This window comes from Pantherophis guttatus, chromosome 18 (genome assembly GCF_059756535.1).
Source record: "Pantherophis guttatus breed Tessera chromosome 18, ASM5975653v1, whole genome shotgun sequence".
Taxonomy (NCBI): Eukaryota; Metazoa; Chordata; class Lepidosauria; order Squamata; family Colubridae; genus Pantherophis; species Pantherophis guttatus.
The window spans coordinates 355,067-382,675 of NC_142080.1; the positions used below are offsets into that span (position 1 = coordinate 355,067).

General features: G+C 59.4%; 5 protein-coding genes across 14 annotated transcripts; 3 read left to right on the top strand and 2 right to left on the bottom strand.

Moving 5' to 3' along the window:
- Nucleotides 1-8,535: 8,535 nt before the first annotated feature.
- On the bottom strand, nucleotides 8,536-16,966 carry LOC117670097 (ETS translocation variant 3). 2 transcript variants are annotated; one of them, XM_034425004.3, is made up of 5 exons: nucleotides 16,815-16,966; nucleotides 15,896-15,955; nucleotides 15,267-15,504; nucleotides 14,244-14,359; nucleotides 8,536-12,273 (listed from the first exon to the last, which is right to left on the bottom strand). In XM_034425004.3, the coding sequence occupies exons 2-5, from the start codon at nucleotides 15,939-15,941 to the stop codon at nucleotides 11,105-11,107; spliced, it is 1,569 nt and encodes a 522-aa protein (XP_034280895.1). In that variant the 5' UTR covers nucleotides 15,942-15,955; nucleotides 16,815-16,966; the 3' UTR covers nucleotides 8,536-11,104. The 2 variants fall into 2 exon arrangements, with proteins under 2 accessions (XP_034280895.1, XP_034280896.1); XM_034425005.3 differs by having other exon boundaries at nucleotides 15,896-15,952; nucleotides 16,815-16,948.
- Nucleotides 16,967-17,051: 85 nt separating this feature from the next.
- Nucleotides 17,052-19,398, top strand: LOC148111478 (uncharacterized). Of its 4 annotated transcripts, none has more exons than XM_087880713.1 (7): nucleotides 17,063-17,657; nucleotides 17,912-18,031; nucleotides 18,263-18,286; nucleotides 18,473-18,537; nucleotides 18,697-18,744; nucleotides 18,822-18,995; nucleotides 19,078-19,398. In XM_087880713.1, the coding sequence occupies exons 2-7, from the start codon at nucleotides 17,994-17,996 to the stop codon at nucleotides 19,293-19,295; spliced, it is 567 nt and encodes a 188-aa protein (XP_087736839.1). In that variant the 5' UTR covers nucleotides 17,063-17,657; nucleotides 17,912-17,993; the 3' UTR covers nucleotides 19,296-19,398. The 4 variants fall into 4 exon arrangements, with proteins under 4 accessions (XP_087736838.1, XP_087736839.1, XP_087736842.1 ...); XM_087880716.1 differs by having other exon boundaries at nucleotides 17,070-17,657; nucleotides 18,825-18,995; XM_087880714.1 differs by having other exon boundaries at nucleotides 17,519-17,657; nucleotides 17,909-18,031.
- On the top strand, nucleotides 19,331-22,169 carry MRPL24 (mitochondrial ribosomal protein L24). The gene is made up of 6 exons (XM_034425012.3): nucleotides 19,331-20,166; nucleotides 20,283-20,437; nucleotides 20,554-20,649; nucleotides 20,775-20,872; nucleotides 21,609-21,739; nucleotides 21,904-22,169. The coding sequence occupies exons 2-6, from the start codon at nucleotides 20,288-20,290 to the stop codon at nucleotides 22,038-22,040; spliced, it is 612 nt and encodes a 203-aa protein (XP_034280903.1). The 5' UTR covers nucleotides 19,331-20,166; nucleotides 20,283-20,287; the 3' UTR covers nucleotides 22,041-22,169.
- Nucleotides 22,116-24,779, bottom strand: METTL25B (methyltransferase like 25B). Of its 3 annotated transcripts, XM_034425007.3 has the most exons (7): nucleotides 24,501-24,779; nucleotides 24,138-24,407; nucleotides 23,997-24,059; nucleotides 23,769-23,909; nucleotides 23,044-23,690; nucleotides 22,729-22,901; nucleotides 22,116-22,485 (listed from the first exon to the last, which is right to left on the bottom strand). In XM_034425007.3, exons 1-7 carry the CDS (start codon nucleotides 24,594-24,596, stop codon nucleotides 22,367-22,369), a joined length of 1,509 nt encoding a protein of 502 aa, XP_034280898.1. In that variant the 5' UTR covers nucleotides 24,597-24,779; the 3' UTR covers nucleotides 22,116-22,366. The 3 variants fall into 3 exon arrangements, with proteins under 3 accessions (XP_034280898.1, XP_034280900.1, XP_034280899.1); XM_034425009.3 differs by lacking the exon at nucleotides 24,138-24,407 and having other exon boundaries at nucleotides 24,501-24,735; XM_034425008.3 differs by lacking the exon at nucleotides 23,769-23,909 and having other exon boundaries at nucleotides 24,501-24,634.
- On the top strand, nucleotides 24,529-26,961 carry ISG20L2 (interferon stimulated exonuclease gene 20 like 2). Of its 4 annotated transcripts, none has more exons than XM_087880711.1 (4): nucleotides 24,529-24,889; nucleotides 25,303-26,080; nucleotides 26,249-26,449; nucleotides 26,662-26,961. In XM_087880711.1, the coding sequence occupies exons 2-4, from the start codon at nucleotides 25,370-25,372 to the stop codon at nucleotides 26,791-26,793; spliced, it is 1,044 nt and encodes a 347-aa protein (XP_087736837.1). In that variant the 5' UTR covers nucleotides 24,529-24,889; nucleotides 25,303-25,369; the 3' UTR covers nucleotides 26,794-26,961. The 4 variants fall into 4 exon arrangements, with proteins under 4 accessions (XP_087736837.1, XP_034280901.1, XP_034280902.1 ...); XM_034425010.3 differs by having other exon boundaries at nucleotides 24,536-24,889; nucleotides 25,268-26,080; XM_034425011.3 differs by having other exon boundaries at nucleotides 24,851-25,111; nucleotides 25,268-26,080.
- The last annotated feature ends 648 nt before the right edge of the window (nucleotides 26,962-27,609 follow it).

Genomic DNA, 27,609 nt, shown 5'->3' on the forward strand with positions numbered 1-27,609 from the left:
CGGAGGGTCCCCGTCAAAGCGAGGGGCGCCCCCTCGGCCCTTCTGTCCCAAGCAACCTCCTCCGAACCCCAGATCAAGCCAGCCTCTCAGGGAGGGGGAAAAGGCTGGTGTGGGCCCTCTGAGCACGTGCAGAGGGCCTTTCCTGCCTTTCCCCACCGTTTCCAGGCTTGGCTCCTGGCTTCCCTACCACCAAGACCTTCCCCACAGTTTCAGTAAAGCAGCCCAGGCCGGAACCAGGGGCCCCTAACACCCCAGCCCCTCTGTGTCCCTGGGGCGTCTCCCCCTTGTGCCCCGGCCGAGGGTCAGCGAAAGGCTCAGGGCGGCCTCCAAGAGCTGGCTCCTTCAGGAAAGCTCAAGCGAGGCAGCACCTGGCACCGCAGGGGCAGTCGTGGCCGGAGGGCCGGCCTCCCAGCCCTGCACCCAGGTGGCCCCGGGGGGCCCTGCAGGCAAAGTTGGGTCCTCTGAGGCCGGTGGGCAGAAGGGGTGGAAGGAGGCCCTTTGAGGCAGGGCCTACAGTCTTGGGGTGGGCGGAGGCTGGATTACAACACCCATCAGCCCCAGCCACTGCTCCCCAACAGGCTGACCTGGAGAATGCCTGCCTGCAGACCAGGCTGGAAAACCAGGGAGGGGCTGGTGCCAGGAGAGGCCATCCAGGCAGGAAGTGCTCCTCACGATGGGCTGGAGGCACTTTCAGGAAAAAGGGGGTCTTTTCCTCGCCTTTTAAATTGGTGGCTGGGGGGGGGAATATTTTCTCTCTTTTAATTGCTATAATGGGACTGGCAGGTCTCCTCCTGTGATACGCGGCTGGCTGAGGAAGGGGCATCGGAATATGTTTGTTTCAATGCGGTATATAAATCCAAAATAAAAATCCAAATGCTGAAGAAAAGGGGGGATCCAGGCTGTCCCCCCAAATCTCCCTCCTCCTCCTCCTCCTCGGATTTCATTCATTCATTCATTAACATGATTTTTTTAAATAAGTTTTTTATTTATTTTTCATTAAAAACAAAAACAATCCATCTCTCCTTTAACAGTGTGTCGTCTGGGTACAAATATTCACCCTTCCACAAATTATATACATTAAACAATTAAGCCTTGTGAAACTCTTCATTTCCTTCATATCTTCTAGTACAAATACAATAATAACATTAAGCATAGTTATTCTCATCATAATCAATTATCAATTGCCATTTTATTCTTATCTCTGTTTTAATATATTTTCTATTCTTATTGTCCTTCCTTCATTTCCTTCTTTCTCCTCTAACCATTGGTAAAATATTTCCCATATCACATAATAATCCGTTTGTTCTTTCTTTTTCATTGCTAATGTTAGTCTATTCATTTCTGCACATTCTAATATTTTCCTAGTCACCTTCTCTTCAGTAGGAATCTCTTCATTTTTCCAATATTGTATATTAACATGATTTTTCAGTACCCGAAGTTCATAACTGCGGCCGATGCTCTTTATTTATTAACACAACTTTAAACACAGCAGAAATAGAAAACGGCCGATGTGGGGCATCTTGGACCATCCAGGTTGTTTCCACGTTACTAATCATGTTCTAGACTATCCTGCCAGTTTGTAGCAAAAGGTCCTTAAAGCGTTCACATCAAAAGTATTCAGCAAGAAAAAAAAATTTAAAAACCATCATGAACACACAGGATTTTTCTGCACATCTGGCTTATATTGCGCCTTCTTTGTTGCTCCCCCTCAAATGATTCTGCTTTGGTGTCACAGATAAAGTGACTGATGCCTGACTCAGGAGTCTGTTTCTCTGCCCTGCATGACCGGGAGGCGGTGGAGGACTGGACGGAAGGTAAGGACGGAGCTGCCCCTGGCTGCCCACACGCCCTCTGGAGCAGGAGCAGCTTCCTTGCAATAAAGCCAGCCGGGCACCAGGGGCTGCTGCTGCTTTTCCCTGGCCCGGGATCACCAGGACCTGCACAGAAAGCCACGGGGTGCTCTCCCTGCGCAGCGTCCAGCACTTCCGTTCCCCCAACGGAGGGGGACTCGTCCACATCTAAATAGCCTTCTTGCACTTGGTTAAGAAAAGCCCATTTTCATTCTCGATGCTACGAACCGGTTTTCCGCCGGGCCGGGCCTCCTCAGAGGGACTAGCTACATGGAGAGCCTCCTTCTGAGGCTCCCCAACCTCCCTGGGGCAGTCACAGGGCCATGTGCCACCGGTGGGAGCCCAGGGAAGGGTCTTCTGTGCTCCCCATCTGGAGCACTCGTGCCCAGCAGTTGGGGGTCCATTTGGGGATCTTTGGCTCTGGAGCAGGGCTCTTTCTTCCAGGGGCCCTGCAACCCGGCCTCAGTGGTGGCTGGAAAGGGGGTCTGGGCCCCCACCTGCCAGAATAAGGGGTGAAGCCTGGATGGGGAGGGGCCCTCGCAGGCAGAGTTGCCGAAGGAAGAAGCTTGTCTTTGGACCTTCAACCATAGCAGGAACTGAAGAGGCAGGAAGGTGGGGTGGTCCGGGGGCCCGAAGAGCAAAGAAAGGAGGGTGTAAAGGTGCACAAGGCCGGAGTCGGACATAACAACTAGAAAGTGACACCCACCCCAGCAAAGCTCCCCCTCCCTTCACTTCCGAGCGAGGGGCAGCCAGATCCCGAAGGACACTCCCTTGTTATCACTCCGGAGGGAGCGAAGGCAGCCAGAGAGACGGCAAAAACTTTCCTTGCCTCAGAACAATCATTCTTACCTGGGTACAAAGTTAATTCATTAATAATAAACTAAGCTTGTTTACTCAGAGGTGAGTTCGGCTGGTGCCCACGCTGGAGCAGAGCCAAGGCTGCCCGAGAGGCCGAAATCCTTAAGCTGCTGAGCAGCCTCCGTGATAAGCCTTTACGGAGAACCAGCAAGTACAAATAACACCAAAGGCCCCTCTTTACAGAACTGCAGGAAGGGCCCGTGGGGATCGCTCTTGGTGGGACCCCTCAGGGTGGGAGATTTGGCCTCAGGGCTGGTGGGGCTAGGACCCTCCTCCTTTTGCAAGGCCCAGGCAGCTTTCAGACCTTCAGAACGCATTACCATGCTAATTCCCGTTAATTGGCCGTGCTGAAATATACCGTAATTACAATGGCCTCAAATTGCCTTGTTCCACCGCCCTCCTGAGATGCTTCATGATATTTAAATTAGGACTCATTCTGCCTAGAATTAACCAGCTGGCTCAGGAGTACCAGAGAGGATGGCCCCCCAGACACAGAGCACACACACACACACACACACACACACACACGGTGGAACCGGCCGCTCTCTCGTCCCCTGAATGTCCCATCTCCCAGCTGCCCATGGGAGAGATGAGGGCTAAAGTAGAGCAGGCTGACTGGGCTGGATTCGGCTTGCACACCCGGCCAGGAATGGCCGGGTCGGTCCCCAAGCTGCTCTTCCTGAAGCCCCCTCCCTAGGGCAGGTCTTCACCCTCGCACCCTTACCTGGCACCAATCAGGACCCTGGGAGAGACGGGGCTCCCTCGAGGACCTTCCCACAATGCATCTTGCAAACTAGGATACAGCCTGGTGTGAGAGCAAATAGAAGGGACCCAAGTGCCACTTTGACCCGTTTGAGCATCTGGTTTGGCCTGGGGAAGACGCAGCCTCAGGGAAGCAGCTCCAGTAAAATAACCCCTTCCCCAAATTGCCCGAGACCCTTTCTTCCAAGCTGGGCTGCCCAGGAGGCTGCCTAGCTCATACCTCTGCTCCTCTGCAGCTGCCTCTTCTCACTAAAGCTTTTAATCCAGAAATTCTTCCCATTTCTGTTTTCCCATCCCAGTTTTCCTTGACCCCCCTAGTCACTTTCCCTTCCCACTTTAAGGCACTTTGGCCCATTGAGGGTTGCGATGCGTACAAGAGAGAACATGAGATAATTAAACCACATGTGGAAGATGAAAGGCGCGTGATAACAGCCCGAACCAGAATCAGTTGCTAAATTACAGATTGTCATTCCAAACCAAGAAGATGCAAAGATAAGGTTTTAAACCCTTGAAATATAAAACATGAAATAATGAGAACGGAAGCATGGAACAATGCAACGCTGCAGAAGGAGGTGTGAGGAAAAGGTTGGTTTATAGGAGAAAGAATGCAGAGTCCCTGTTAAAGGCCAGGTCGCAATGGTTTTGGAGGCTGGAAAAACGGTTTTGTTTCAAACGTGTTTGCTCTGCGGAAGCATTGGTCATACCCCAAAGGTGCCCAACCTTATCTGCCTGGTCTGTGTGTAACTCAGTTTGGGATCCGAGGGCAGCTGACTCCTGGGGGGAGAGGGAGGACTCAGAGGTGTGGAATCCAAGGAGAGCGCTGTGGCAATATGTGGAAAACGTTCAAAAACTTCCAAGTTGAGATCCCGCTGCCAATAATTCCCAGACAGCAGAGGGAGGAAGCTTCACTGTGGGTGGCTGACCCTCCAGAGAGGCTCATCATAATGTTGGCTTCATGCAGCAACAGAGCAGGATCCCCGGGAAAGCAGCAAAGATACCCAGGGAGCTCTGGGTTGACTCCGATGCCTCAGCGCCCTGAATATTCCCTCTCCAAGGAGCAGAATGGGTGCTCAGGCCTCAGCAATGCAAGAGGGTTGCTGCAGGGCACTAGCCTTGGACCCTGGGCCCATCCAGAGCCCCACAGAGCGGAGCCAACAGAACCTGCCGTTTTGGTGAAGGGGCAAAAGTTTTGGGTTTGGCTCTGCTCCCCTCTCGGTTGAAAAGAAAGGCATTTGGGATGAAGAGCAAGCATGGGAATCAAAGAAGACGTGCAAAGAAGAGAGAAGGACAGTGTTCCCCACGCAAGGAAGACTGTTCTGGAAGACTGTTCCCCATCATTACGGGGTTCCTGGGCCCAGGACAGCCACTTGAACTTGGCCACTGCTGAGTCCTGCCCACTTATCTGGCTGCTTAGAGGCAGGGAGCAGAGAAGGCAAGAAGGACCCCCACTGTCCTGGGGGGGCTTCAGCGCAGCCCACCTCCACATACAAAGCGAAAGGGAGTTAATCTGAAATCTTCTTAGCCCACCCCCTGCGTGAAGAAGGTCTGGGGGAAAAGGCCTTGATACAAGAGAAATGCTGGATCAGAGGTTTTCTTGCTGGGGGGTCACTTGACGGAGAAGGAAAAGAAGAAATTAGCCTAGATATTGGGCAGGGGGCCCGGACCTGCTCTTAAAGCAGGGGAGATTCACCTCCAGCTGACTTAAAACGCTCACCACCCCAGAGACAGGATCTGATTTCCTTTCCACAGAGGGTTTTAAAAGCCAGATTGTGCACAAATTAATAGAGAGAGGTAAATTCTGCCTCCCTTCAGGAGAAAAAGTTTGCCCGGCCAGGAAAGGACGGCTCTCCCACCTGCCCACCCTGATTGTTTGCGGCCTGGTCCTCTCCGTCAAAGGATGCCCCAACAGGCTGGAGGTGTGCCTGACGTCAACCGTGGGCATAACAAACTCGGAAAGGGCCGCTGGCACAAAAGAATCACATACGCTGTGGAGATCTGTTCAGATGGATCCAGCTAGCTTCCTTCCTGCTTCACACTTTCCCCGGCCTCCGATTTGGGGCACCGGCAGGTTCCAACAGGTGGTTTCCGCATGCATAAGTACAGGTTTGCCTTGCAAGCAGAATTCCAGTTGAGCCGGCCTGGCTGGCATGCAGGAAGAGCTTGGAATCGGCTTGCAGCCTCTCACTCGCTCTGCCAAATCCCCCCACAATCTGCTTAGCCCCACTGAGCCGAGCGGGAAGGTCAGGGGCTGCTTGTCCAAAACCTCTTAGGTTGGTTTCATCAAGCTGGTTATGGGACACACAATGCCGGCTCTGCAGCCAAGGGGAGGGGGACTGACAAAAGCTGGCAGGGACCCTCCCTCCCACCCACTCCTTCCATGTAGCTTCTTAGCTTTCCAAGCTGTCCTGAGCTGACCTGATTAAGAAGAACATACTAATTAACCAACAGTGATGGCCAGCCAGGGGTTCCAGTCACACTCCCCACCAGAAATTTCCTCAGGCCATAGAGACTGGCTGGTGGGGGGAGGCAGAGGCGGCAGCAGAGGGATACCAGAAGCGCAGGTGGTTTGAGGAAGGGGCATCTCACTAAGGGGCCCATCTCTTGGCCAAGCTCAGAGAGAAGCCGTTGCCTCTGCTGATAACGGAAGCCTCCCGTGGGAAAACCTCCAGACGGAGTAGAGGCAGCTGGATTGGGGCCTTTCAAAGGATGCCGTTGGGACCTTTCTCCCCCAATGACCGAAGACGTTTGCCGCCATCTGCCCAGTCCCCCTTCAGGCTCCGGTTCCATTCAGAAGCGGCATCCCAGGATCAGCAACCAGGCAAAGAGAATTTGCTCGGAGAAGCCGTCTCCCGATCCAGGGAAGGGTGGAACCCCAACACACGTCTCTGTACACACTCACTGCCCCAGACTGGCAGGCGGAGGAAATTTGGCTGATTGAAGATGTGGCAAGGAGAGTTTCCAGGAAGTGCCGCATCCTGCTTGAGAGGGAGGCAGCCCCAAACTCTCACCAAAAGGTGGCTTGGAGGAAAGGGGGAGCTGGCACAGTGAACAAAATCTTGCTGGGTTTTTTCCCGCCCTGGGTTGGGCGTTCCCAGGGCGTGCCACCTGTTTTCCATGCTTCAGCAGCAGTGGAAGTGGACAGCTACCCATTGTGGCACACAGCCCCCAAGCAATAAACCCAGCCCGGCACCATGTTTCCCGGAGGCAGAGGTAACAGACACTGGGCCAGGATCTGGGGTCCAGTCCTATCTGGGCGTTGCTCCCAGTTGCTTTTCAAGCTCTGCTGGAGGGGAAGAAGGGGGCACTTCACCCTGGCCTTGGCAATCTGAGCTTCCGAGATGCCAGCGAGCCTGCGCAGTAGGGAGGCCTGGGCTCCCTTGGTTTCCCACATGCAGCGCCCAAGGAGGGGTTTCAGCTGCTACTTTGAAAGCATCTGCAGCCCCAGAGGCCGCTGGGAGGAACAGGAGGAACTGGCTGCTTTGAAGCATTTGAGGAGGAGCTGAGCCGGAGGCGCTTTCCATTGCCTAAGACAGGGATCCTATGAAAGGCTCCGAGTTCGTGTTCTTGGCCTACTTGGCTGCAGCCTGCAGGGGAGGAGGCTGAGCTCCTGATGGGAACCTCCACAGACGCCATTTAGGAGACTGGATTGATGGACCCAGGATGAGCCTAGGAATTTGATCTCAGGGTTTTTATTTTTTCTAAGTGTACGAAGTTGGTTGGCCTGCGAGTGGGAATGTGACTTTGCGACACGCAGCTGGGTTTGAAGTGTCTTGCAGCACGGCTGCAAAACTTTGGGCATCACCAGGATGGGAACCAGGAGAGAGGGAGAAAAGGAACCAGGGTGCCGAAAACAGGTGGGGAGGCCTGGAGAAATCCGAGCACCCAGTTCTCCCTGCTGAAGTAAAGACGGGTTTAAAGCCGAAGCGGCGTGTTTCCCCAGCTGTCCTCCGGGCATCCATGAAGCTGCCCTCGGTTTGCGCCCCTCTTCGCCCAGCTGGCACAACCTGCCCGGGAGCCTCGTGTGACTCCTTGGGCGACAGGCTCCCTGTAGGCAATTACGCTACAAGCGTTCTGAAAGGAAGCCGTTCCCTGCCCTTCTGCCAGAGGGAGGGAGGGAGGGAGAGCGTGTGAATCACAGCCAACCCAGGTGGAGTTTTCTCATCCATCCAGAAGCCCACACACCTCACTTCACGTGGCAGAGCGGTGGCACCCATGCCCAGCCTGCAGCCACTGCCCTAGCTGGCCTTTGACAGGGACACGCAGAGCTCTGGACGGAGCAAGGGCCGAAGCTGTGGGCAGGACAGAGCGGCAGGGCAACTGGCCGAGGCGCCTTGCGCAGCTTCCTTCCTCCAGGCAAGAGGGAGCTGTGGAAGGGAAAGTTGCTTGAGCTGCTGGGAAGGGACCCGAGATGATCAGTGCAACTGAGACCGAGTAATCTCCCAGGTCAAAGGTGCCTTCTCACCAGAGCTGGCTCCCCAGCTGTAAAACCCTGGCCAAGGAAGCCACGGGCCTCGAACAAACATCCAGTTGCCTTAACTTTCTCCTTGCAGCTCCAGGAAGCGGGTGGAAACTTTCCCCAGGCATCAGGCTGAGGAAAGAGTGCTTGGCCCGAGGATCTGGGATCCCGCTGGGCCTGGCAAGGACCTCCAGTGGGGTTGAGTGTCCACCTTTGCAGCAGAGCAGCCTGCCACTCGTCCTCCAGGCCCCATGGGCCGTGTGCGGGCCCCCACCTTGCGTGAATGAGAGTCTCACGCAAACACACCACCACGCAGGGGGACCCGGTTGCCTGCGCTTCCATCCGCCTGGCAGGCCTCCCCCCCTCCAACACAGACGCCAATTCCAACATCCACCACAGCCTCCCCAAAAGCAAAAGACGGAAGGAATCCCAGCAGACTTACTTAAAAGGTTTATTTAACTTTTTTTTTTAAAATTTGAGGTAAAATATCTCATATCAACTTCCATAACAAAATACAGAGCTATCAGATACCCCTGGAAAAAATATGTATATTATACATATATTTCTATAACATTACATCATATATATAATATATATGCAAAGTTTTTTTTTTTGAAGACTGTATAGAAAGTGGAACGTCTAAAGGCACTGCACAAAAGCATGAGGACTACTTACATTTTTTTTTTAGACACAATTTTAATCCTGCTTTACATGGACAAATACCTCAAGCTATGAGCTGCTGCCCCGCTGTGTTTAGTTCTTCAGTCAGGGCCATCTCATGGAAAAATATTTTCTTTTTTTTAAAGGAGTGATCAGTAAATACTTTGCCACTTTTAACACTCTAAAGTTGAATTTTTTTTCCTAAGAAAATAACCTAACGGGATGCCCCTTGAACCACAGTCCGGACCTCCCTCCGTCAGTCCACCCGCATCCCTAAGGCGCAAAAGAAAAGGAGACAGAGCAAAGCAGGGGTAGAAGAGAAGCCCCCCACCCCACCCCCCTCGAGGTAAATTCTTCCCATCCGAGGGGAACCCCCCACACCGTCTCCCCCCCTCCCCAATGGGGAGCCAAGGGGCCTGCCGCATCAGGGGCCCTCTGGGTTTTTAGCCCCTGGCCCCCAACTCTGGCTTCCCTGCTGCTTGAGACCCCACCCCACCCCTGAAAATACCCTTGCCAAGAGCACATGGTCAGCCTTTTAACAGCCAGAAGCAGCAGCCCCCTGCCCTGCTCATCCCAAAGCCCTCCCTACCATGTCCTGGGGAGGGAGGGAGGGAGGGAGGGAGGGGGGCCACGGCAAAAACCCACCTAAGATTTTCTATGGCTACAACACATCACAACCATTTCCCAAAAGTATGAACGCTTCCTTGATTAGCGGCAGATGGGACGCCCCCCCTCCCCCCCGGCGCTGGAGCAGCGGATTCAGTTTTTTGGCACAAGGAGCTGTTTGGCCTGGCAGGCCCGGGTGCCCCTCAACGCAGCTCTGAGGTCTGACCTCAGGCCTGCCTGGGGCTGGGGAAGGAGGCACGACCCAGGTGCTGGTAAGCTCTCCACAGCCCCCTCCTGCCCCCAGCCCCCTGGAGCCCCCAGAGCTGAGCCCTTGTATCCCTGAACAGGCAGGGCAGCCCCCCCACCCCCAAAGCCCGGAGGCAGAGATTGCAACGGGCACAAGGTGGCGAGGGTGCTGGCTTCCCATCCCCAGCCCTCCCTCTCCCCAAAGAACACCAGCGGCCCCCACCCCATGACCCCCCCCCACCCCTTCTGGCACTTGGGTTCAATAGAAGGAAAGAGTGCACGTCCCAGGCAAAGGAGGCCTTTCACGTTTCAGTTCCTGAGTTTTGGGCCCCATGGCCAGCCCCCTTCCTATGGGGGGGGAAGAGGACCTCAGGGGGCCCCTCCCCTCCCCTCCCCCCACAAAGCAGAAAGGCTCTAAGGCTTGGACATGCAAGGGGTGGCTGAAGCAAGGGGGAAGAGCTTTCGACCGGACACCAGACCCATCGCCAGTCTGCACGACCCCCCCCGTGTCCCCCCCACAAAGCCTCCTCAAACAAGTCACCCAATGGCTTTCTTCGCATGCTACAAATACGAACCCCACAGAAGCCCCCAATGAACAGAAGAGTCAGTGTCCAAAGGGGCAGCCCCATTTAGAGCCTCCCCCCCCATCTCCACAGAATCCTTAAGCCACTCTGGCGAGGGGGGCCCACTGAGACTGCTTGCCGCAAAGCCCCCCCCCCCCAACCAGGAAAGAGCCTGGCGTGACTGAGGCCACCAACCCCCCTTCCATCTACTCCCCCCCTCAGCAGCCCCCCCCCGTTAAGAGAAGCCCCCCCACCCCACCGAGGGCCTCTCCCGCAAAGGGACCACAGTAAGGCAGTCACAAAAGGGCAGAGCCGCCCTGGGCTGCCTCCCCCTCAGAGCCCACCAATCTCCGTCTAGGACCCCCTCCTCAAAGGCCGGAACTGAGAAAAGGAAGGGAGGGCTAAAGGAGGGGCTGCGTTAAAGGCATCTGGTTCTCCGTTTGACTTCCCATCCACATCATCCCTGAAGGTTCAAGAGCAGAAATTGCCATGGCTTCTTCTACAGTTAAAAAAGGTTACTTTAAAGATGAACCCCCCCCACTACGCCCCCAATATTTCTGAAAGTCGCTCTGCAGGCCGCCAAGCCAGCACACCACCAGCCCGAGCCCTCCTGCAGGCTGTCGGCTTCATCTCGCCTGCCAAAATGTCCACTTCCAGAATTGAAAGACAGTGCAATGTTCCAGCCCCCCCCAAATCCCCCCTCCCAACACACCATCCTCCACAAATGTGAGACACTGCCTGGCTCTGACTGGGAAGGGAGACCACCCAGAAAGCAACAAGAGAGATTCAGAGGAGCCCCCACGACTATCAAGCCCCCCCCAAGAAACGAGAGCGGGTCCATTGGAGGCGCTGCTGCAGCATTGGCCACGCAGAAATGGCTGAGGAGGGGGCTTTGCAAGCCAAGGAGTCCCCCTCCCTCGGGACATGAACAACTGCATTTCACCTGCAATGCACACGCGTGCACACGCATACACACACACAAAGCAACCCCACCCCCCACCCCGCAAGTTTAGTGAAGCCCTCCTCGCCCTCCTCCTGCCCCCCCAGCCAGGAAAACCTTGCTACATTACACCTTGGAGCCGCCCCATGTCTCCCTCCCTGTCCTAAGTATCCACCGCAGCCTTGGGGGCCAGCAGGATGTGGGGCGTGTCCAGGCTGCCGGCCCAGGAGGGCTTCCTGCTGGGGGTCTCCTCGGGGGCTTCCGCCAGCCGGTCCCCGTTCCAGCGACGCTTCAGGCGCAGTTTGGGTGGCATGGCGGCGTCCTCCCTCTTCTCCAGGGCCCCCAGCTCCCACCCGGGCTCCTGCGGGGGGGGCTTCTCAGCAGCCCCTTCCTCCTGCTTGAGCTTCTTGGCCAGGCTGGGCACCACGGAAATGCCAGGCCACGCCGGGGCGGCCGGGTGCAGGAAGAGCCTCTTCTCCTGCAGCAGCTCCGGGCGTCGGGGTGGGGGGGCCGAGCCCTCGCTCTCCTTCTGCCCCACCAGGACCCTCTCTGGGGAGTCAGTGCCGCCGGGCTCCTCATCCAAAGGCCTCTCCAGCTTGATCTGGGGGGGCGACGGAGGTGGCCCGCTGCCTCCCTCGCTCTCGTGGCGCTCCCGGTGTTTGCGCCCGGCAGGCGGGGGCTGCAGCTTGATGGGGAAGGGGGGCTGCTCCTCGTGGGGCGGGTGGCAGGTCAGGGGTGGGATGATCAGGCCCGGGTAGCGCGGGAAGGTCCGAGGGCTGAGGTGGTAGTTGAAAACGGAGCAGGCCTGGGAGTGCAAGTAGTGCTTCATCTCCTCGGGGCTGAAGGAGAAGCAGCTGCTGCCACCGGGCGCAAAAGGGCTCATGGCCGAGGAGGGGCTGTAGGAGAAGAGGGTGGGGGTCAGCGACAGGGCGGGGGAGAGGGGCACGTTGAGCACCCCCCCACGGGGAGGGAGGGGTGACCCGGCGAAGGGGCTGTGGGCGTCTGGGTAGAGGCCGGCCCGGCCGAAGATGGGCAACACCAGGTCCGACTTGCGCTTCGGGTGGGTGACGGTGCCTGGTGCCGCTGCTGTGTTGCGGGAGGCCAAGAGGTCGACCCTGCGGTGCCAATCCGGTGACACCCCATCCAGCTCCAGCGCCGGAGACGCTTTCTCATCTGCGCTGCCATTGCTGAGCGCCTCCTGGCCCGGCGGCCCCAGGGCTCTGCCCGAGAAGCAGCCCGGCTGGGAGTCCTCGCTGGGTGACTGGCCCTCCAGGGAGAAGTGGAAGCGGGACGAAGCCGTGGGCACCGGAGGGGCGCTCTGTGGCACGGCGCCTGGGAGGGAAGAGAAGAGGAGTGAGAGGAGGGTCTCCGGATCACAAACCCACAGGAAGTCGGACTGGGCTCTCTTGATTTGGGGTGCCCCAGAAGCAGCTTCTGGGGGTCAGGGAGTTCTGGCAATTAAATGATTGAGATCCAGGCCTAGTAAGGCAGCCCCCACCCTCCCATGAACCCTGCCCAGATGCCCAAGAGAAGGTCTGCCCAGCCCCTCTCTCTGCTGCCATCTGGGGAGAGATCTTTCTCAAAGGCTCAGGTTTGGTCCCCTTCCAGGGACCCCCTTCCCATCTCTAAGAACGCAGCTGCAGCCAAGGCCTGTCTTTAGAAAGTCCTCCCCTCCCTGCACCCCCGGATGGCAGAGTTGGACAGTCCAACTTGGGGGCTGAGGATACCACGTTCCCAGTCAGGGTGACCCATTCCTGGTCCCCTCTGCAATGCCCGGCCTTTGCATGGCCAGAGGCTCTGCGCAGGCTCCCTGTCAGAAGAAGGCAGAGAAGATCCTTCTGCCCTCCCAGGGGAGGGGGGGGAGAGAGGCACAAATGGCCTTGCAGCTCTCCCCCCCCCCGCAGACTCAGCCTTGGCCCTCTCCCTCCCTCCCTCCCGAGCAGGGTGGGGCCTCCACCTCCCCAGGCAAGAGGAAAGAAAACAGGCTGTAATCACGGAGCAGCTTCCAGCCACTCTGCTCACTGCCAGCCTCAGGGAGCGCAGGGCGTGGCCGAGAGGAATCAGGGTGAGCAACTGCCCGGACTTGTTCCTGCACTTGTCCAGGCCACGGGGGTGCAGCCCTGCTCCTCTCTTGGGGCCTGGCTTTCGGCTGAGGATCACGTGGCCGGACTCTCCTGGCAAGGAGCACAATCCCCCCCTCAAAACAAAGAGCTCCTAATCCAAAGAACAAGGGGGCAACCATGCCATTAGGCAGAAAGAAACAAAGACGAAGAGGGAAAAGTCGGAGGTGGGAAGACCGGGGCCTCCTCCCCGCTGAAAGGACAGCCAAGCCGCACAGCCCAGAGCTGTGGACGAGGAGGGAGGCCTTGCTCCAGGGCACCTGTCCCGAAAGCGCAGAGCCTCCCTGGGGGCAAAGGGCCCTCCTCCGTGGGCGGCCCGAGGGATGGATGCCTCCGTGCACCAGGAAGGAGCTCTCGGCCTGGCCACATCGGCAGAAGGGAAACAATAACCTTTTGCAAGGGGCCCCTTCAGGAAAGCCACAGCTCTGGAGGTCCACTTGGGGCAGAAAGCTGCTGGGCTCGCCCTCTTCCCAGCCACACCCAGCACTGCCCAAAACGTCAGTCAAGGAGACCAGAGCTCCTCTGCCAGGCCCGGGGCGGCTACCGGTTCCCACATAGGGAAGGGCGTCACTCTCCTAGCTGCTATTTTTTCCAAGCCCAGAAAAAGCAGCAATCCCAGGTTGGCAGCTGCTGGGTCCAACCGAACACCAAGCGTGTAAATACAACCAGAGGAAAAAAGGGCCTGCAGTGGAACTCATTTCTGGAGAAGGGCTTGAGAAGCAGGAGAGGCCCCCACGATGGCAGCAGGCAGGTCTGGCCGCCCCAGGAAACAAGGCCCTGCCAATCGGAGCACTCGGGAAAGGGGGAAAGCCAAAGGCAGAAAAGAGCCGCTCTTCGGCTGGGGAAAAAAACCACGTCGCCGGGTGCCCAGCCAGAAAGTTTAGGGGTGGTGGTGAACCGAGAGCAGCTGCCCTCCACCCGATTCCCAGATGCTAAAGGAGCAGCTGAAATCTGGCAACTGTCTGGGCCTTCAGACTGGTCAACTGGAAAGGCCTGGTTCTCCGAAGTTCCTTTGGGCCAGGCACTCGCCCTCAGCCCAGCCTACTCTGCAGGGAGAGCGTGACAGTGTTGCCAGCCAGGGTCACTCACAAACGGAATGAATGAAAATATTCCTCTGGCCAACCTGCCAGGCCTCCTCCCCCAATCCCCACCCGGCAAAACCGGCCCCCGCTGACTGCTCACCAGTGGGGCGGATGTTAAGGAAGGGGTAACTGGGCATCACGAGTTTGTTGAAGTTGAACTTGTAGGTGAACCTCTTGCCTTTCGTCTTGTGCAGAATCCGCTTGTTGTAGTAGTACCTGCCGAGGGAGGAAAGCCACCCGTCAGTCTCCTTGGGAGGCGTCCGAGTAGCAGAGGACAGACCCAGGCCGGCAGCCCTTCTGTCTGGCCAATACGGCCTTTACCCCATCCCGAGAGAGAGAGAGGGAGGGAGGGGCAGAGGGAGAGAGAGAGAGAGAGAGAGTGGGTGGGAAGGGGAGAGAAAGAGAGGGAGAGAGGAGGGAAAGATGAGCTCTGCAAATTAGAGAGTTCCCCTCCGTTATGCAAATGCAGGCCGTGCCTCCTTGCAAGGGACAGAGGGCAGAAGGCTGGCTAGGGTACTCAGCCAAGTCTCAGCTTCCTGTGAAAAAAAGCCAAGGACGTGCCACCCGGGCCACGAGCGCTCACAGCTTGGCACTGGCTCAAGTCCGTTGCTCTGCCAACACAGAGGGTGGGGCACGGGGAAGATCTGAAGAAGGCAGCCAAGGGACGCCAGCAACTTTCCGGAGTGGAAAGTTCAGACCCTGGGATTTTTTTTCACACAGGTGGCTCCTTGGCAACACAGGACACCCCCCCCCAGGAAATCTATCCCCAATCAGGATCTTTGGGGCAGGCAGGCCCTCCAAAACCATGGGGAGCTTGCAGGGATATGGGTGCCACACTTGTGGTATGCCAGGGAGGGTGAATCAATGAGCTTCAGTTCTGATGAATGCAGATGGACTTTTCCAGCAAGCCTCAGCAACTCTTGATAAAGGAACCCAGCGCCCAAAGACAACAAGGGGCAGGTCTGCTCCAGAACCATCTTTCCCGGCTGTTTCCCGTTAAAGACTGCTGGCATTCCCCATGTCAGGGATCACCGGAAAAACTCCAGATCCATCTACATCCCAAAGGTTTGCTTTCAAGGGCCTCGTGTCAACATCCCTCCTTCTCTACCGGCACCAGGCTCACCTGAGAGCCCGGCTCAGCTTGTCGTAGTTCATCTGGGGCTTGCATTTCCTCCGGCCCCACAACCGGGCCACCTCGTCTGGGTCCTTGATGACAAACTCCCCGTATTCACCCTGCTGCCAGGCGATCACATGCCGGAACTCCTCCTTCTGCAACAGCTCTAGGATGAAGTGCCAGAGCTGGATCTGGCGGGAGCCTGGGCTGGATTCGGTCTTGTACGCCCAGTCAGGGAAATGATAGCCTGGCAGGCCAAAAAGCAAAACCGGGGGTCAGAAAGAAGTGGTAACCTCTGCCCCTTGCCGAGCTGAGTGGTGGTGATGCGGCCGCTGTGGCTGAGAAACCATGGAACTAGAAGCCACCTGCGGTTCCAGAGAAGGTGGGCACAGCCGCTGCCACGCTCTCCGGGCACCCCTTCCCAGCCCCAGAGCAGGGATTGGCAGCCCCACCAGGAAAGGTTTTGGCAGCCCAGGCCAAGGCCGGTAGGAAAGGGTCTGCGGAGGGAGCCCACCCCCCAGGAAAGAAGGGGACAAACAAGACCCTGTCTCCTGGTCCTCCAGCCAAGGCCTTGCCATCTTTGCCACAGGCCAGGGAAGCCGGAGCCCCAAAACCAGCCTGCCCAGCAGCCGCCTCACCTCCTCCTCCTTCTGGCTTCTCCACAATGGGACAGCCTGCCTTCATGTCTCTGGCTCCTGCTAGGGTGGCCGGAGGCAAGGGGGAAAAAAGGAAGGAAAACCAGGGTTAGCTCTAGGTGCTCTAGGTTATTTCCCAGCACACACAACCCATCCTCCCCGCCCCCAGGCAGCTCCCGCAAAGCGCCATCCAGGCTTTCGCTGCTTTTATCAGGACGGCCATCGCACCCCACCCCATGCGGCTGCCGATTGTAAACACGGCATTGAACAGCAACACCAGAACGGCTCCCGGGGCTGACACACCTGCGGAGGGAGGGAGGGAGGGTCTCCTCGCCTGCCGCTCCGATCGGGGAATGGGGGGGGGATCAGCCGGTTTGCTGGGGAAAGGACGCCCCCCCTCCCCCCATTCTGCGCCCTTGTCTCGAAGTCCGGGGCTTCCCTTCTGCCCAGGGGCCTCTTCGGGGAGGAACCGCCCGCCCGCGCCGCCCCCCGCCCAGTTCCCACCGCTGCGACCCGCCGGCTGTCGGGGGAAGCTTCCCGTCCGAGAGGCTCCCCGCCGGCTTCCTTCCCTCCGCCACGCCCGTGTTTGGAGAGTGAAGCCAGTCCGGGGCCGGCTCTTCTGGCCGATCAGGGGCCGCCAAGGGACCGTCCTGCCTCCTCCGCCCGCGGCCCTCTCGGCAGGGGAGCCCCGGATCGCGCGGTCTGGGCGCCCGAAGACCCCGCACGGGCCGACGCCCCCCCGCTGGCCGGCCGAGCAGAGGAGCAGGGGCGGCGGATCCCCTCCCGCCCTCCCGCCCTCCGCTGCCCGGGACGCGGAGGGAGGGGGAGGGCCCGGGAGGGGAGGATGGGGCCCGGAGGACCCGCCGCCGCCCGGTGCCTGGCGGGGAAGGCCCGACCCTCCGCCGCGCTCGCCCGGGCTCACCTGGCCGCCGGCCGGCCGGCTGGGGCTCCGTCGGCGGGTGGGTGCGGCCTGCCGCTTCTGCTGCTGCCTCCCGTCGCTCCGCCGCCGCCGCTCCTCGCCCACCTCCAGCGCCAGCCACCGGAAACGGAAACGCCTCGTCGACGGGCCGCCCGCCCACACGCCCTGACTCACCGCGCGCCACTTCCGGGAGAGGCGACGGGCGGGCGAACGCGCGCGTCACTTCCGACCCGCCAGGGCGGGCCGCTCTTACTCCTCCTCTCTATCATCGTCAGGTTCTTCTCCCCCTCCTAGTTCTGCCCCTCCGGAGGGGAAAAGGGACTTTCAGCCCGGTCCTCGCACTTACGACCGCCTCCCCCGCATCCGCCGCCCCCCCCGCCCGGCGCTGCCCCCGTTGAAGCAGAAAACGAAAGTTCCCTCCGGCTGGGGAAATCAAAGGGGCAGAAGCGCTGAAGCCCCATCCCTCCTGCTGCTGCTGCCGCCGCCCCCCCCCCTTGCGTGGCCCTGGAGCCCCCGAGGGAGCGCAGGGGAGCCTGGCCGGAGCCGAGGAGGAGGGCTCCCCTTGGGCTGGGTGGGTCCCCAGGAGGGCATCCCTGGAAGGCGGCGGGAGAAGCCCCCCTCCTCTTGCGAGGCAGCAGCACCGCACTGCGGAGAAGCGGCCGAACGGCAGCTGGGAGGGAAGGCTTGCAAAGGAGCAGCCGCGGGGAAGGCGCCCCAGACGGGGCTCTGTGCTCGGGACCCTTCCCCTCCTGTCCTGCGTGAGGTCCCCCGTTGCGCCTCTTCATTGCCCGGCTCCTCTAGGCACCTTCCCAAGACCAGACAGTTTGCCATGAATTCGGTCCTCTGGTGAGTTCTTGAGGGAAGCCCCGTCTGGGTAGCCTGCTAGAAAACTCCCCCATCCGTCACACACACACATTTTCCCACTTTATAAGAGTGTTTATAGCTTCCCGCCTGCTTATATAACTGATCACATTATGGTAACGTCTGTGGTGCTGGACTGCTCTGCCAGCAGGTCAGGGATTTCCAGGAATGGTTCAGTTACCATTTCCCTGGCAGCCAGCAGTGGACTTCAGTGCTGCTTCTGTTGCATTTCAAAGTAGGGCATGACCTCACAACCAAGGTGGAACCCAGCCGTCCACCTTGCCTTGAGATTCCAACAGCCACAGCTCAGCTGGCATCAGGATGCAGAACTGGTTCTCTCTTAATCGGCATCTCCGCAGGTAAGGCCAAATTGGGCAGGAAAGCCCCAAAGGTTCCCAGGGTGGGTCTTTCACAGCCATGTCTGTTTGGCCTTGGGAGCAGGGCAACCCCGGAGATCAGCGTGGCCTCCTTTGACCATCCCCTGAGAGCCTCCTTAACTGGAAGGAGAGCTACCTCACACTGGCAGTGTTCATGTCTGGGCACCGGTGGGCTTAATTTCCTGGCAGCTGATTTTTCTTTTGTTTTTCTAGATCCATCTACGAGAAGAACAGACCGTAAGTAACTGCCTCTCTGGAACTCAAAGGAAACCTTGCCTTCGTAAAGCTGGGCAAATGAGGGAGATGTTGATGCTGGAAGGAGAAACCAGGCTTGGGATACCTTAGATATTCCCAAATCCTTGGCTGCCGTGGATCCATGGATAACTTTTTGTGTTACAAACACACTTTGCTCGGTATTTGCAGGCTTTCCGAGGATGATAAAAGGGAAACCCAGAACGAAGCTGAAAGGGACTCCGTTGTAGGGGAAGGCGAGTGAAGACTCAGAGAAGAGATTGAAGCTCCAGGAGATCTTTGGGGGCTCTGGAGAGATACCTGCGTTTTGAACCAGGGCAGAAGCTTGGGGGGGGGGGGAAGAGAGAGACAGCCTCCACTAACATGTTCTGTGCCCTTCCTATCCTGCTTCCCAGGTTGTCTTCTTCAGCTGCAGCCCCAACCAGGTCCAGCTGCTGCATATGGTAAGCCCCACAATGGTGACCTTCAGCCAAGGTGCCCAAGCAGCTGCCATTGCTAACTCTACCTCCCCTCTCATCAGCAGGTGATCCCGAAGGCAAGGCTCAGGCTGACCCCTTGGTTCCTGACCCGTCAGCCCCCAAGGACATTTCCCCAGAGCCTGCCCTTCCGGCTCCTGTGCCTCCAGAGGAGATCATGGCCCTGATTCAGGAGCTACAAGCTGCGCATGAGTTCCAGTCTTCTCACTTCCAAGAGCGTAGGTTGGGTGTCTGAGCTAAAAAGGCCCAGATTGTACCCCCTCTGCAGGCATCACCTCTCATGGGGCTCTCTCCTTCCAGGCAGGCAGGATCTTCGCAGCTGCCACGATTGCCTGAAGTCCATGAAGATCCTCAGGGAGCACCTCCAAGCTGTGAAGACCAGGCTATGGCACGTAGAGACCATGCTGGGCATTCAAGTCCCACCTCAGGAGCTGGACCCGGAGGAGGAGCAGGAGGAGCCGAGCGCCCAGGAGAGCCCCTGCGACCGGGACCTCCCTCCTACCCCCCCCTTTGTCTAACGGGGATGCCTGAGAGGCGAGGAAAGCAGACAGAGGGGCTGGTGGGCCTTCTGGAAGCAGGAGGGCAGCATAAATAGAGATCTGCAGTCTCTAACCACACAAATCCTGGGTGTTTTTTTTTGAGTGCTGCTCCCCAAAATTTCTGCTCTGCTGCTTCCCCTATGGCGAGGGGGAGGGGAGGGTTGCATTCCTTTGATAAAGGCCCAGTGAATAATACTGCAGAGACAATCCCAAATTGGGGAGGGGGGGAAATCGATCAGGCAACCTGTAGCTAAAAAGGACTGTTTATTCTGTTGTCCTGTGAAATGCGTTTTCTCCAGTTCTCTGTAATAAAGAATAGAGTAGAGTAGAGTAGAATAGAGTAGAATAGAAGTTTTTATTGGCCAGGTGTGATTGGACACACAAGGAATTTGTCTTGGTGCATGTGCTCTCAATGTACATAAAAGAAAGGATAGCAGAATTGATCCAGAAACCGAAACATTTCAGAATAAAATGGGAAAATTCACAGGGAGATTCTGACACTGCACACTCCATCCACAGCCAGCAGTAAAAAAAAAAAAAAAAAAAGCAGGATTTAGACCCTCAATGTTAATGCCAACTGGGGAATTCCGGGGATGGAAGTCCACCCCCGATGCAGCCCAGCCGCTGTCATCCTGCCGTCCAGGCCAGCTTGGCACCCAGGAGGAAGACCGACAAAGGCTCTGCGAATGGGGTGCGCGAACCGGGCAGTTGGAGGAGGCTCTATGACGCTCCGCACTTTCGTAGCTCTGGAGAGCGCCGCCGCCTGCTGAGGACTGCAAATCCCAGGATGCACCGCGGGCGGTCGCTCCGCCCAGCCGGGAAGCGGCTCGGAAGCGCCGAGGCGGGCCAGGTGAGCGCGGCGTCCCTCGGGGGCTGGCGGGCGCCGGTTGCAGCACGCGAGGCTGCTCGGGGGGGGGGAGGGGAGGCGAGGCGGCTGAGCCCTTCCCCAACCTGCGCCCCTTGCAGGCACCATGAGGCTGACGCGGCTGCTGGCCATGGCGGAGAAGCTGACGGCCCCCTGGGCTCCCGAGCTCGGCCGGGCGGGGAAGGCGCCCCGGAGGAAGAAGCCCGCGCTGGCGCCCATCCCGGAGGAGGACTGGCAGGTCTTCCGGGGGGACACGGTGAGTTGGCAGCCCGACGTCTGAAGGCAGGCGCCCCCCCGCCCCGCCCGCCCCGCCGCCAGGAGCCCCAGACCAAACCCGCCGCCCACCTCTCTCTCTCTCCCCCCCCCCCGCAGGTGCAGATCCTGAGCGGGCGCGAGGCCGGCAAGCAAGGCCAGGTCATCCAGGTGGACAAGGAGCGGCAGTCGGTGCTGCTGGACCGCCTCAACATGGTAAGGGGTGGGAGGCTCGGCCTCTACGGGAAGCCCTTCCTTGCGGGGCAAAAGGTTCCCCCAGCCCCTGGGCTTTCCTGGGACGAGGGCTGCAGGTTCCGCTATGCTTCCCTCCCCCCCACCAGGGCTACTACTACGCGGACACCGTGGCCGGCAGGGCCATGTTTGCCCGGGAGAAGCCGCTGTCCTTGAAGGAGGTGGGCCTGGTGGACCCCACTGACAGGTAAGGCAGGATTGCCCTCCCCCTCCCCCCCTTTGGGGGCCATAAAACGTTTGAGTGTCTGGGGGATGCAGTTGTGGGGTGACTTTTGTCCTCTCCCTCCCTGGGTCCCTCTCCAGGGAAGTGGTGCCCTTCCCCCCACAACAGTGCTGGGTTTCAAATTTTTTTACTACTGGTTCTGTGGGTGTGGCTTGCTGGGCGTGGCAGGGGAAGGATACTGTAAAATCTCCATTCCCACCCCACTCCAGGGGAAGGTTACTGCAAAATCCCCATTTCCTCCCTATCAGCTGGGACTTGGGAGGCAGAGAATAGATGGTGGGGGAGCAGTCAGAATTTTTACTACCAATTCTCCGAACTACTCAAAATTTCTGCTACCGGTTCTCCAGAACTCGTCAGGCCTGCTGAAACCCACCTCTGCCCCACAACAAAATCAAATCATTCCTGTCGGAAAATGAGTTGCCCTTAGGCGGCCAGAGGGGCATTTGCCAGGATGGCTGCTTTTAAAAAACCCTCAAGATTCCTATTGTTTTTCCTTTTTTTCAAACTCTTGGTGAGGGACTGAATATTGGCCTTCTGTATTTTTTGTATTCGGAGGGTGGCGTTTGTGAAACAGTTGGCATTTTGTTTCTTATAAGAAATGTTGGTCCTAGTTCTAAAGACAGACCGTGATAATTCCAATTACTTTCACTTTGGGCCTCTTATGGATGCTCCCCGTTGTGTCCACTTTGCGTGACCTCAGGCTGCCCACTGAAGTGGCCTGGCGCTACACAGAACAGGGCGAGCGTGTGCGGGTCTCCATCCGGACAGGCCGGATCATCCCCAAACCTGTCGAGCAGAGGGAGGACGGCATCGTCCCAGAGCTGTGGGTCGGTAAGAAGCTTCCCTGCTGAGCAAGGAAGGGAGGAGGATGAGCCAGTGGTCACCTTCGACAACGTCTGCTAGGCCCTGCCCTGGGGCCGGCTGGTATGAGTACTGGAATCTTGAACTGGCTTGATAAAGATTTTTCTCTCCCGCCCTGTTCCTTGCCAATTCAGATGGCCCAAAGGACACCTCCACCAAGGACGCCCTGGAGAAGACGTACACCCCGTCCTTGAAGACCTTTCAAGAGGAAATTATGGAGCGGATGGGAATCGTAGAGACACGGCGGCACAGGAAGACTTATTGGTATTGAGGCTTCTGCTCCTCCCTCCTTCCCTGGGGAAGGAGACACAGCAGGAGTCAAAGAAGCTCTGCATTCACACAAGCGTTCACGGGCCCTCTTTTATCAAAAACCAACAATAAATATCCCTTAATAGAAAAACAAGTGTACTGTCATTACAAATGCACAACAGACGGGAGAGACACAAACATTATGGCCTGCTCCCTCATCCTCCTCCAAAAGGTCCATGGGCTTGCTCGGCTGGGGTGTAACGGGACACTCCGGGGGATGATAAGGCCAAGTCCTTTTGCTGCTTCTGCATCAGACACCGAAAAGGCCCATCTAGGGCAGGAGCCTCCTCAGTCTCCTGCGGCCAGGCCCCAGAGGTCGGAGGGCGGCACCTTCTTGGCAGCCACCAGCACCAGGTTCCTGGCGGAGAGCGCTGGGTTGAAGAGAGGGACGAGCTCGCAGGGGAAACCTGGGGGGGAGGCAAGAGAAAGGGAGTGGCCTTGGAGCAGCCTTGTCAAAGGGGGTCAGGAGCAAGGAGCCCTGGCACAGCTCCCCCCAGACCCTCAAAAGCAAGCGGTGGAATCAGAAAAGACGGAACCACCAGCAGCAGCCCTGGCTTGGGGGTCTGCACCATGCCCTCTCTGCTCCAAAGTGCTGCCTGCACTGAGGCAAGGAGGCGCTATTGGATGCCGAGACCCCAGGCGCAGCTTACCTTGCTCCTGCAGGTAAATCATCCGATCAAGGAGAATAAGGGTCTCCACCAAGGGGGCCAGCAGGAGAGCAAGGCTGAAGAAGACCACCACCCGCCGCTGCTGAGCCGGAGACGCTGGCTCCAGGGGCCCACTGGGGCTCATCCCAACACGCTCCAGTCCCCGGCGAGCATACCTGCCCGGGAAGGAAAGGCTGCACTTTCTGTTCTGAACGGAGCTCTTGGGGGCAGGCAGGTGTCGGTGAGAGGGGTGGTACCAATCCCACCAGCTGGGGAAGGTGCCCCCGCAGCTCCCAGAAAGAGGTTGGGCTCGCTTACTGCTCAAAAGTCATCTTGTGGGTCTTGGGAATGGCCTGTACCGCAAGGCGTTTCTTGGTGGGATCGATGGCCCGGATCAGGGTCTCCAGCCTGGCCCGGTAGCAGTGCGTCTTCAGCGAAGGACTGTCGTGCTCCAGCCGCAGAATGTAGTCCTCCATGGCATGGCAGGCCCCTTCCCGGGCCTTGTAGGAGAGCCGGTGGCCGGGCAGACCAGCCACCCAGTCGCTCAGGGGGTAGCCGGGCTGGGCGTCCTCTCCGGTGCTCAGCTTCATGTAGCAGCAGGACACCGAAGTGATGCCCACAATGTCAGGACAGGCCACAAAGAGCCGGAGGAGGGTCGCACTGAGGTCCCCACAGGCATGCAGGCCAGTGAGCAAAAGCGCCCCCTGGGGTTCCTGTGCTTGCAGGTGAGTTGATGGGTTCTGCTCCAGGGACTCTGGCCCATCCCCCCCACGGTCTGCACCTCCCTTTCTAGCCTCAGTTTCCCTCGGCTCACAAGGCTCGGCGGGTGGGCGGCCAGAGGCTGAACTCCCATCTCCTGCAGCCTTCCCCGAGCGTAGCAGCTCCACGAACTCCGGCCACGGAGCGCCCGGACTGACCCAGCCCACCACGTGGCTCGGCCCCTGGACACGGGGGGTGTCTGGAGCCTGCAAGACAGAGGGCCGCAGTCAGGAAAGTCGCAGCCTGGGCAAGCTCAGGAGTTACCTCCCTTCCGCCCCGCTCACCTGCCGCCTGGCCTGCTCTTTCTCCAGCTCCAGAGCCAGCGCCCGGTCAAACTTGGCAGCCTGAGCCACCAGCCGGGCGTCTCCCTCCACGGCCGTGACCGAGAGCCGCAGCCCGAAGGCCAGGAAGCGGGCGAGGTGGCCCTGCGGGAGGAGAGGCAGATGCCGAGGAGGCGCCCACGGCCAACCAGGGCAGGGGGACCCACAGCCACCCCCGCCCCCGCGGCTCACCTGCCCGGCGCCCACGTCCACCACCCGGCGGCACCCGGTCAGCTCGCTCAGCCGCTTCAGCACCTGCCGGGCAGAGGGCGGTCAGGGCCGGGGGCTTCTTCGGACCAGCCCCCCCCCGGCCCCCCGCGTCCCGTCCCGCACCTGCGCCAGCCGCCGGACCTCGTGCTGCTTCTTGGGCCGCAGGTGCCTGCGGAAGCGGGGCGGCAGCGGGGGCTCGCGGGCGGCGGCGGGGCGGCGGGGGAAGGGCAGGGCGTGGGCGGCGGCGCGGAAGGCCAGCAGCGAGAGCGGCCACAGCTCGCCCGGGCGGCCCCTCCGCAGCAGCAGCGCCGCCACCTCCGGCGGGGAGAGCTCGCCCAGCGCCGCCTGCCAGCCGCGGGGGAGGCGCCCCCAGAGGTCGTCGCTGAAGAACTCCTGCCGGGAGAGAGAGAGGGGGAGAGGGGCGGGGGCGGCTCAGCGGAGACCACCGGCCCCGGGAGGGCGGGGGCGGGGGCGGGCGGGGCTTACGATGACGTAGGCGTCGGTCAACGGCCGGTAGAGCGCGAGGACGCGGACCAGGTTGGCGGCCAGGCGCTTCTGCTGCTCCAGGGCGAAGCCGCGCATGGCGGGCAAGTTTGGCCACGGCCGGCCACCGTCCGACCTCCCCGCCCACGGCCCGAGGCGCGCTTCCGGGTTCGGACGGAGGGAGCCTCTGCCCGTCGGTCGGTCGGCCTGCAAATCCCTCCCTCCCCCGCCGAGCTCCCCCTCCGGGCCGGGCGAGGCTGCGGCCGAGCGGCGTCGGTTTCCAAGTTTCGGGAAAGGCCGGCGAAACGACTTCCGGTGTTACCGGAAGTATCCCCGCCGGGCGGCGCTTCCGCATCCGGGTCGGCGGCGCGGTGCCGTGGCGGCAGGGCCAGGTGGGCGTGCGGTCCCCTTGGCGGGGCGAGGTGGGGGGCTCGGAGGCGCCCGTGACGCGGCCGGCGGGGCCGCTGTGATGCCGCCGGAGCCCCGCCGCGGTCACAAAGCCGGGCCTGCCGGGCGGGGGCGCCTCCTGGGCGCGGGAGGAGGAGGAGGAAGACTGGCCGGCCAGCCACGCCCCAGTCGCCCCCCGGCCTCGCAGCCTGGACGGAGCCGCTCAGGTGCCCGGGGGGAGGGGTCGAGCGGGAGGCCGAGGGGCTGAGTGCCCCCCCAAAACTCTCTCCTCTCCCGGGGTCTCCTTCCTAGGGGCGGGGGAGGGGCGAGGGGGGCTCCCGGGGATTCACTCCTGCTCCCCTCCGTCCGTCCGTCTCTTGCAGGGCAGCCATGCCGACCTGCCCGTCTCCTCCTGCAGCCGGAGCCCTCTAGAGAGCCAACCGCCTGCTTCTGTCCTTGCTGATCCGGTGCCTCCGCTGGGCACCATGTCGGATATCCTGCTCAACCTGGACGCGGTGCTCCCCCAGCCGGCCCAGAAGAGCTCCGGGGGCAACAAGAAGCACCAGCGCTTCATCAAACGCCGGCAGTTCTTGGAGCGGAAGGGCTTCCTGAAGCAGAAGCAGCTGCCTTCCCAGCCGCCCATGCCCAGGCGGGATGCCTCGCTCGGCTGCTCCGCGGGACCCGACAGGGCCAAGAAGAAGCAGAGAGTGGAGGCGAAAGAGGGCAGCAAAGGCTTACCGGCGGAGGGGCCCCCTTGCCGACTCAAAATGCTGCCCAAGGAGAGCTCCGATTCAGGCGCTGTGGATCCCGCATCCCGGACTTCCAGCTCCTCGGCAGCTGCTGCGGCCTCAAGGAAAACTGGGAGCGTTGCTGGGAAATCCAATGGGACCCTCTGCAGCCGGGGGGATGTTTCCCGAATCAGCCTGTTGAATGAATTCAAGAGTGGCCTCCCCGATGCGCCGGTGCTAGCCAAGCCTAGCAAAATGGTGGCCATTGACTGTGAGATGGTGGGCACCGGGCCTGGCGGGCGCAATAGTGACCTGGCTCGATGTAGCGTGGTTGGCTACTATGGCGACGTGATGTACGATAAGTACATCCGTCCCCTGAGCCCCATCACCAATTACCGGACTCGGTGGAGTGGCATTAGGCAGCACCACATGAGAGACGCCGTCCCCTTCAAGTTAGCCCAGAAAGAGGTGAGATAGCACAGCCTCTTCACCCTCTTTTTTAGTCCCCCCCTCTCTCGGTGCCCATATAGGGGCGTCTTCTGGTTTGGGCATTAGCATCATCTCCTCTTGTCTTGTCTAGGAGGCCATGGGTGCATTCAGGGGCTGAACAAGCTTCCTCCTCTGCTTCCTTTCCAGATTCTTAAGCTTCTCTCGGGGAACATTGTCATTGGGCACGCAATCCACAATGACTTCAAAGCCCTCAAATATTTCCACCCCAAATCCTTGACCAGGGACACTTCAAAAATCCCCCTGCTCAATCGGAAGGCTGGCTTTCCCGAGAATGAGTCAGCCTCCCTGAAGCGACTCACCAAGCAGCTCCTGCATCGAGACATTCAGGTAACAGGTGCCGGGCACACCTGCCCAGGTGCTGAGCCCAGCTGCTCATTTGGGAGGGTGGTTCTCTTAAGACCAGGGGCTGCGTTAGGGTGCGTCCTGCAGGGAGGATGGGGGAGAGAATGGGTGCCCCTGTAGCCAGGGAACAAGTCTGCAGCAGGACGTAGAATGACACTCGCCTTCAGACTTCCTTTCCCTTCCCCCCCTCCCTCCAGGTTGGTCACAACGGACACTCGTCGGTCGAAGATGCCAGGGCCACCATGGAGCTGTACAAGGTGATTGAGGTGGAGTGGGAGAGGCACTTGGCCACCTCCCCCCTCCAGGACGGACCACCGGGCACCACGTGACGGCCCTTGGCCAAGAGCCAGCTGGCCTGGACTTGATGGAGCGAGAGCTGCAGATGCTGCAGAAGCTTTTGGAGGGAGGGGCAGAGGAGGGGAAGAAGGCGTAGCTGACCTGAGGGGTGGGGGGGGTGAGAAGGACGAGTCCATTACATTGTCTCCAGCTGAGGCCCACATTGGTGTGTTCCTTGCAGGCTTCTTGGAGCCGATCTTGCCCTGGGGGTGGGGAGGAAGGCCTGCCTGCCAGCGCTTGAGGGGTGCTGATGCCTCCCCAGGGATGGGGGAGGGAGCAGGAGTGGGGCCACAACCACGGAGGGTTTCCTCAACCGGTGGGATTGTTGGGCGCAGTCCTCCGAACGCCAACCTCCTTGGTGCTGAAGGCTGGCGCTTTAATGGAGCCTTGGGACCTCCAGCCGGCTGAGCCTGCCTTATTAAAAGGCATCGGGAAAGTGAAGCCGGGAGTTGCTCCCCTCTTCTGAAGGTTGGGGGCACCCCAGCTGCAAGGACCACTCGGGACTGCTCCCTTCAGCAGCAGCCTGGGAGCTGCATTGGGCCCCGTGAGGGCAAGGAGGCCCTTCTGGTCTCCCACTTCTCCTCCAGTGGCAGGATTTGGTCCTCCAAGAGGCGCTGGGGACTTTTAATCACCAGAGCACGCTTTCCGATCTTGGCACATCGTCTGTATCAGAACAGGAGAGGTGCCTGGTTTTTATGGCTTGGATTGTTGGGTGGGGGGGGGGAGGGTTGGATGGGTGCAGCAGTAGAAGTAGCATAACTCATGCGCCTGGTGTGTGGGATGTAACAGGGTTTTATTCAATTAAAAAA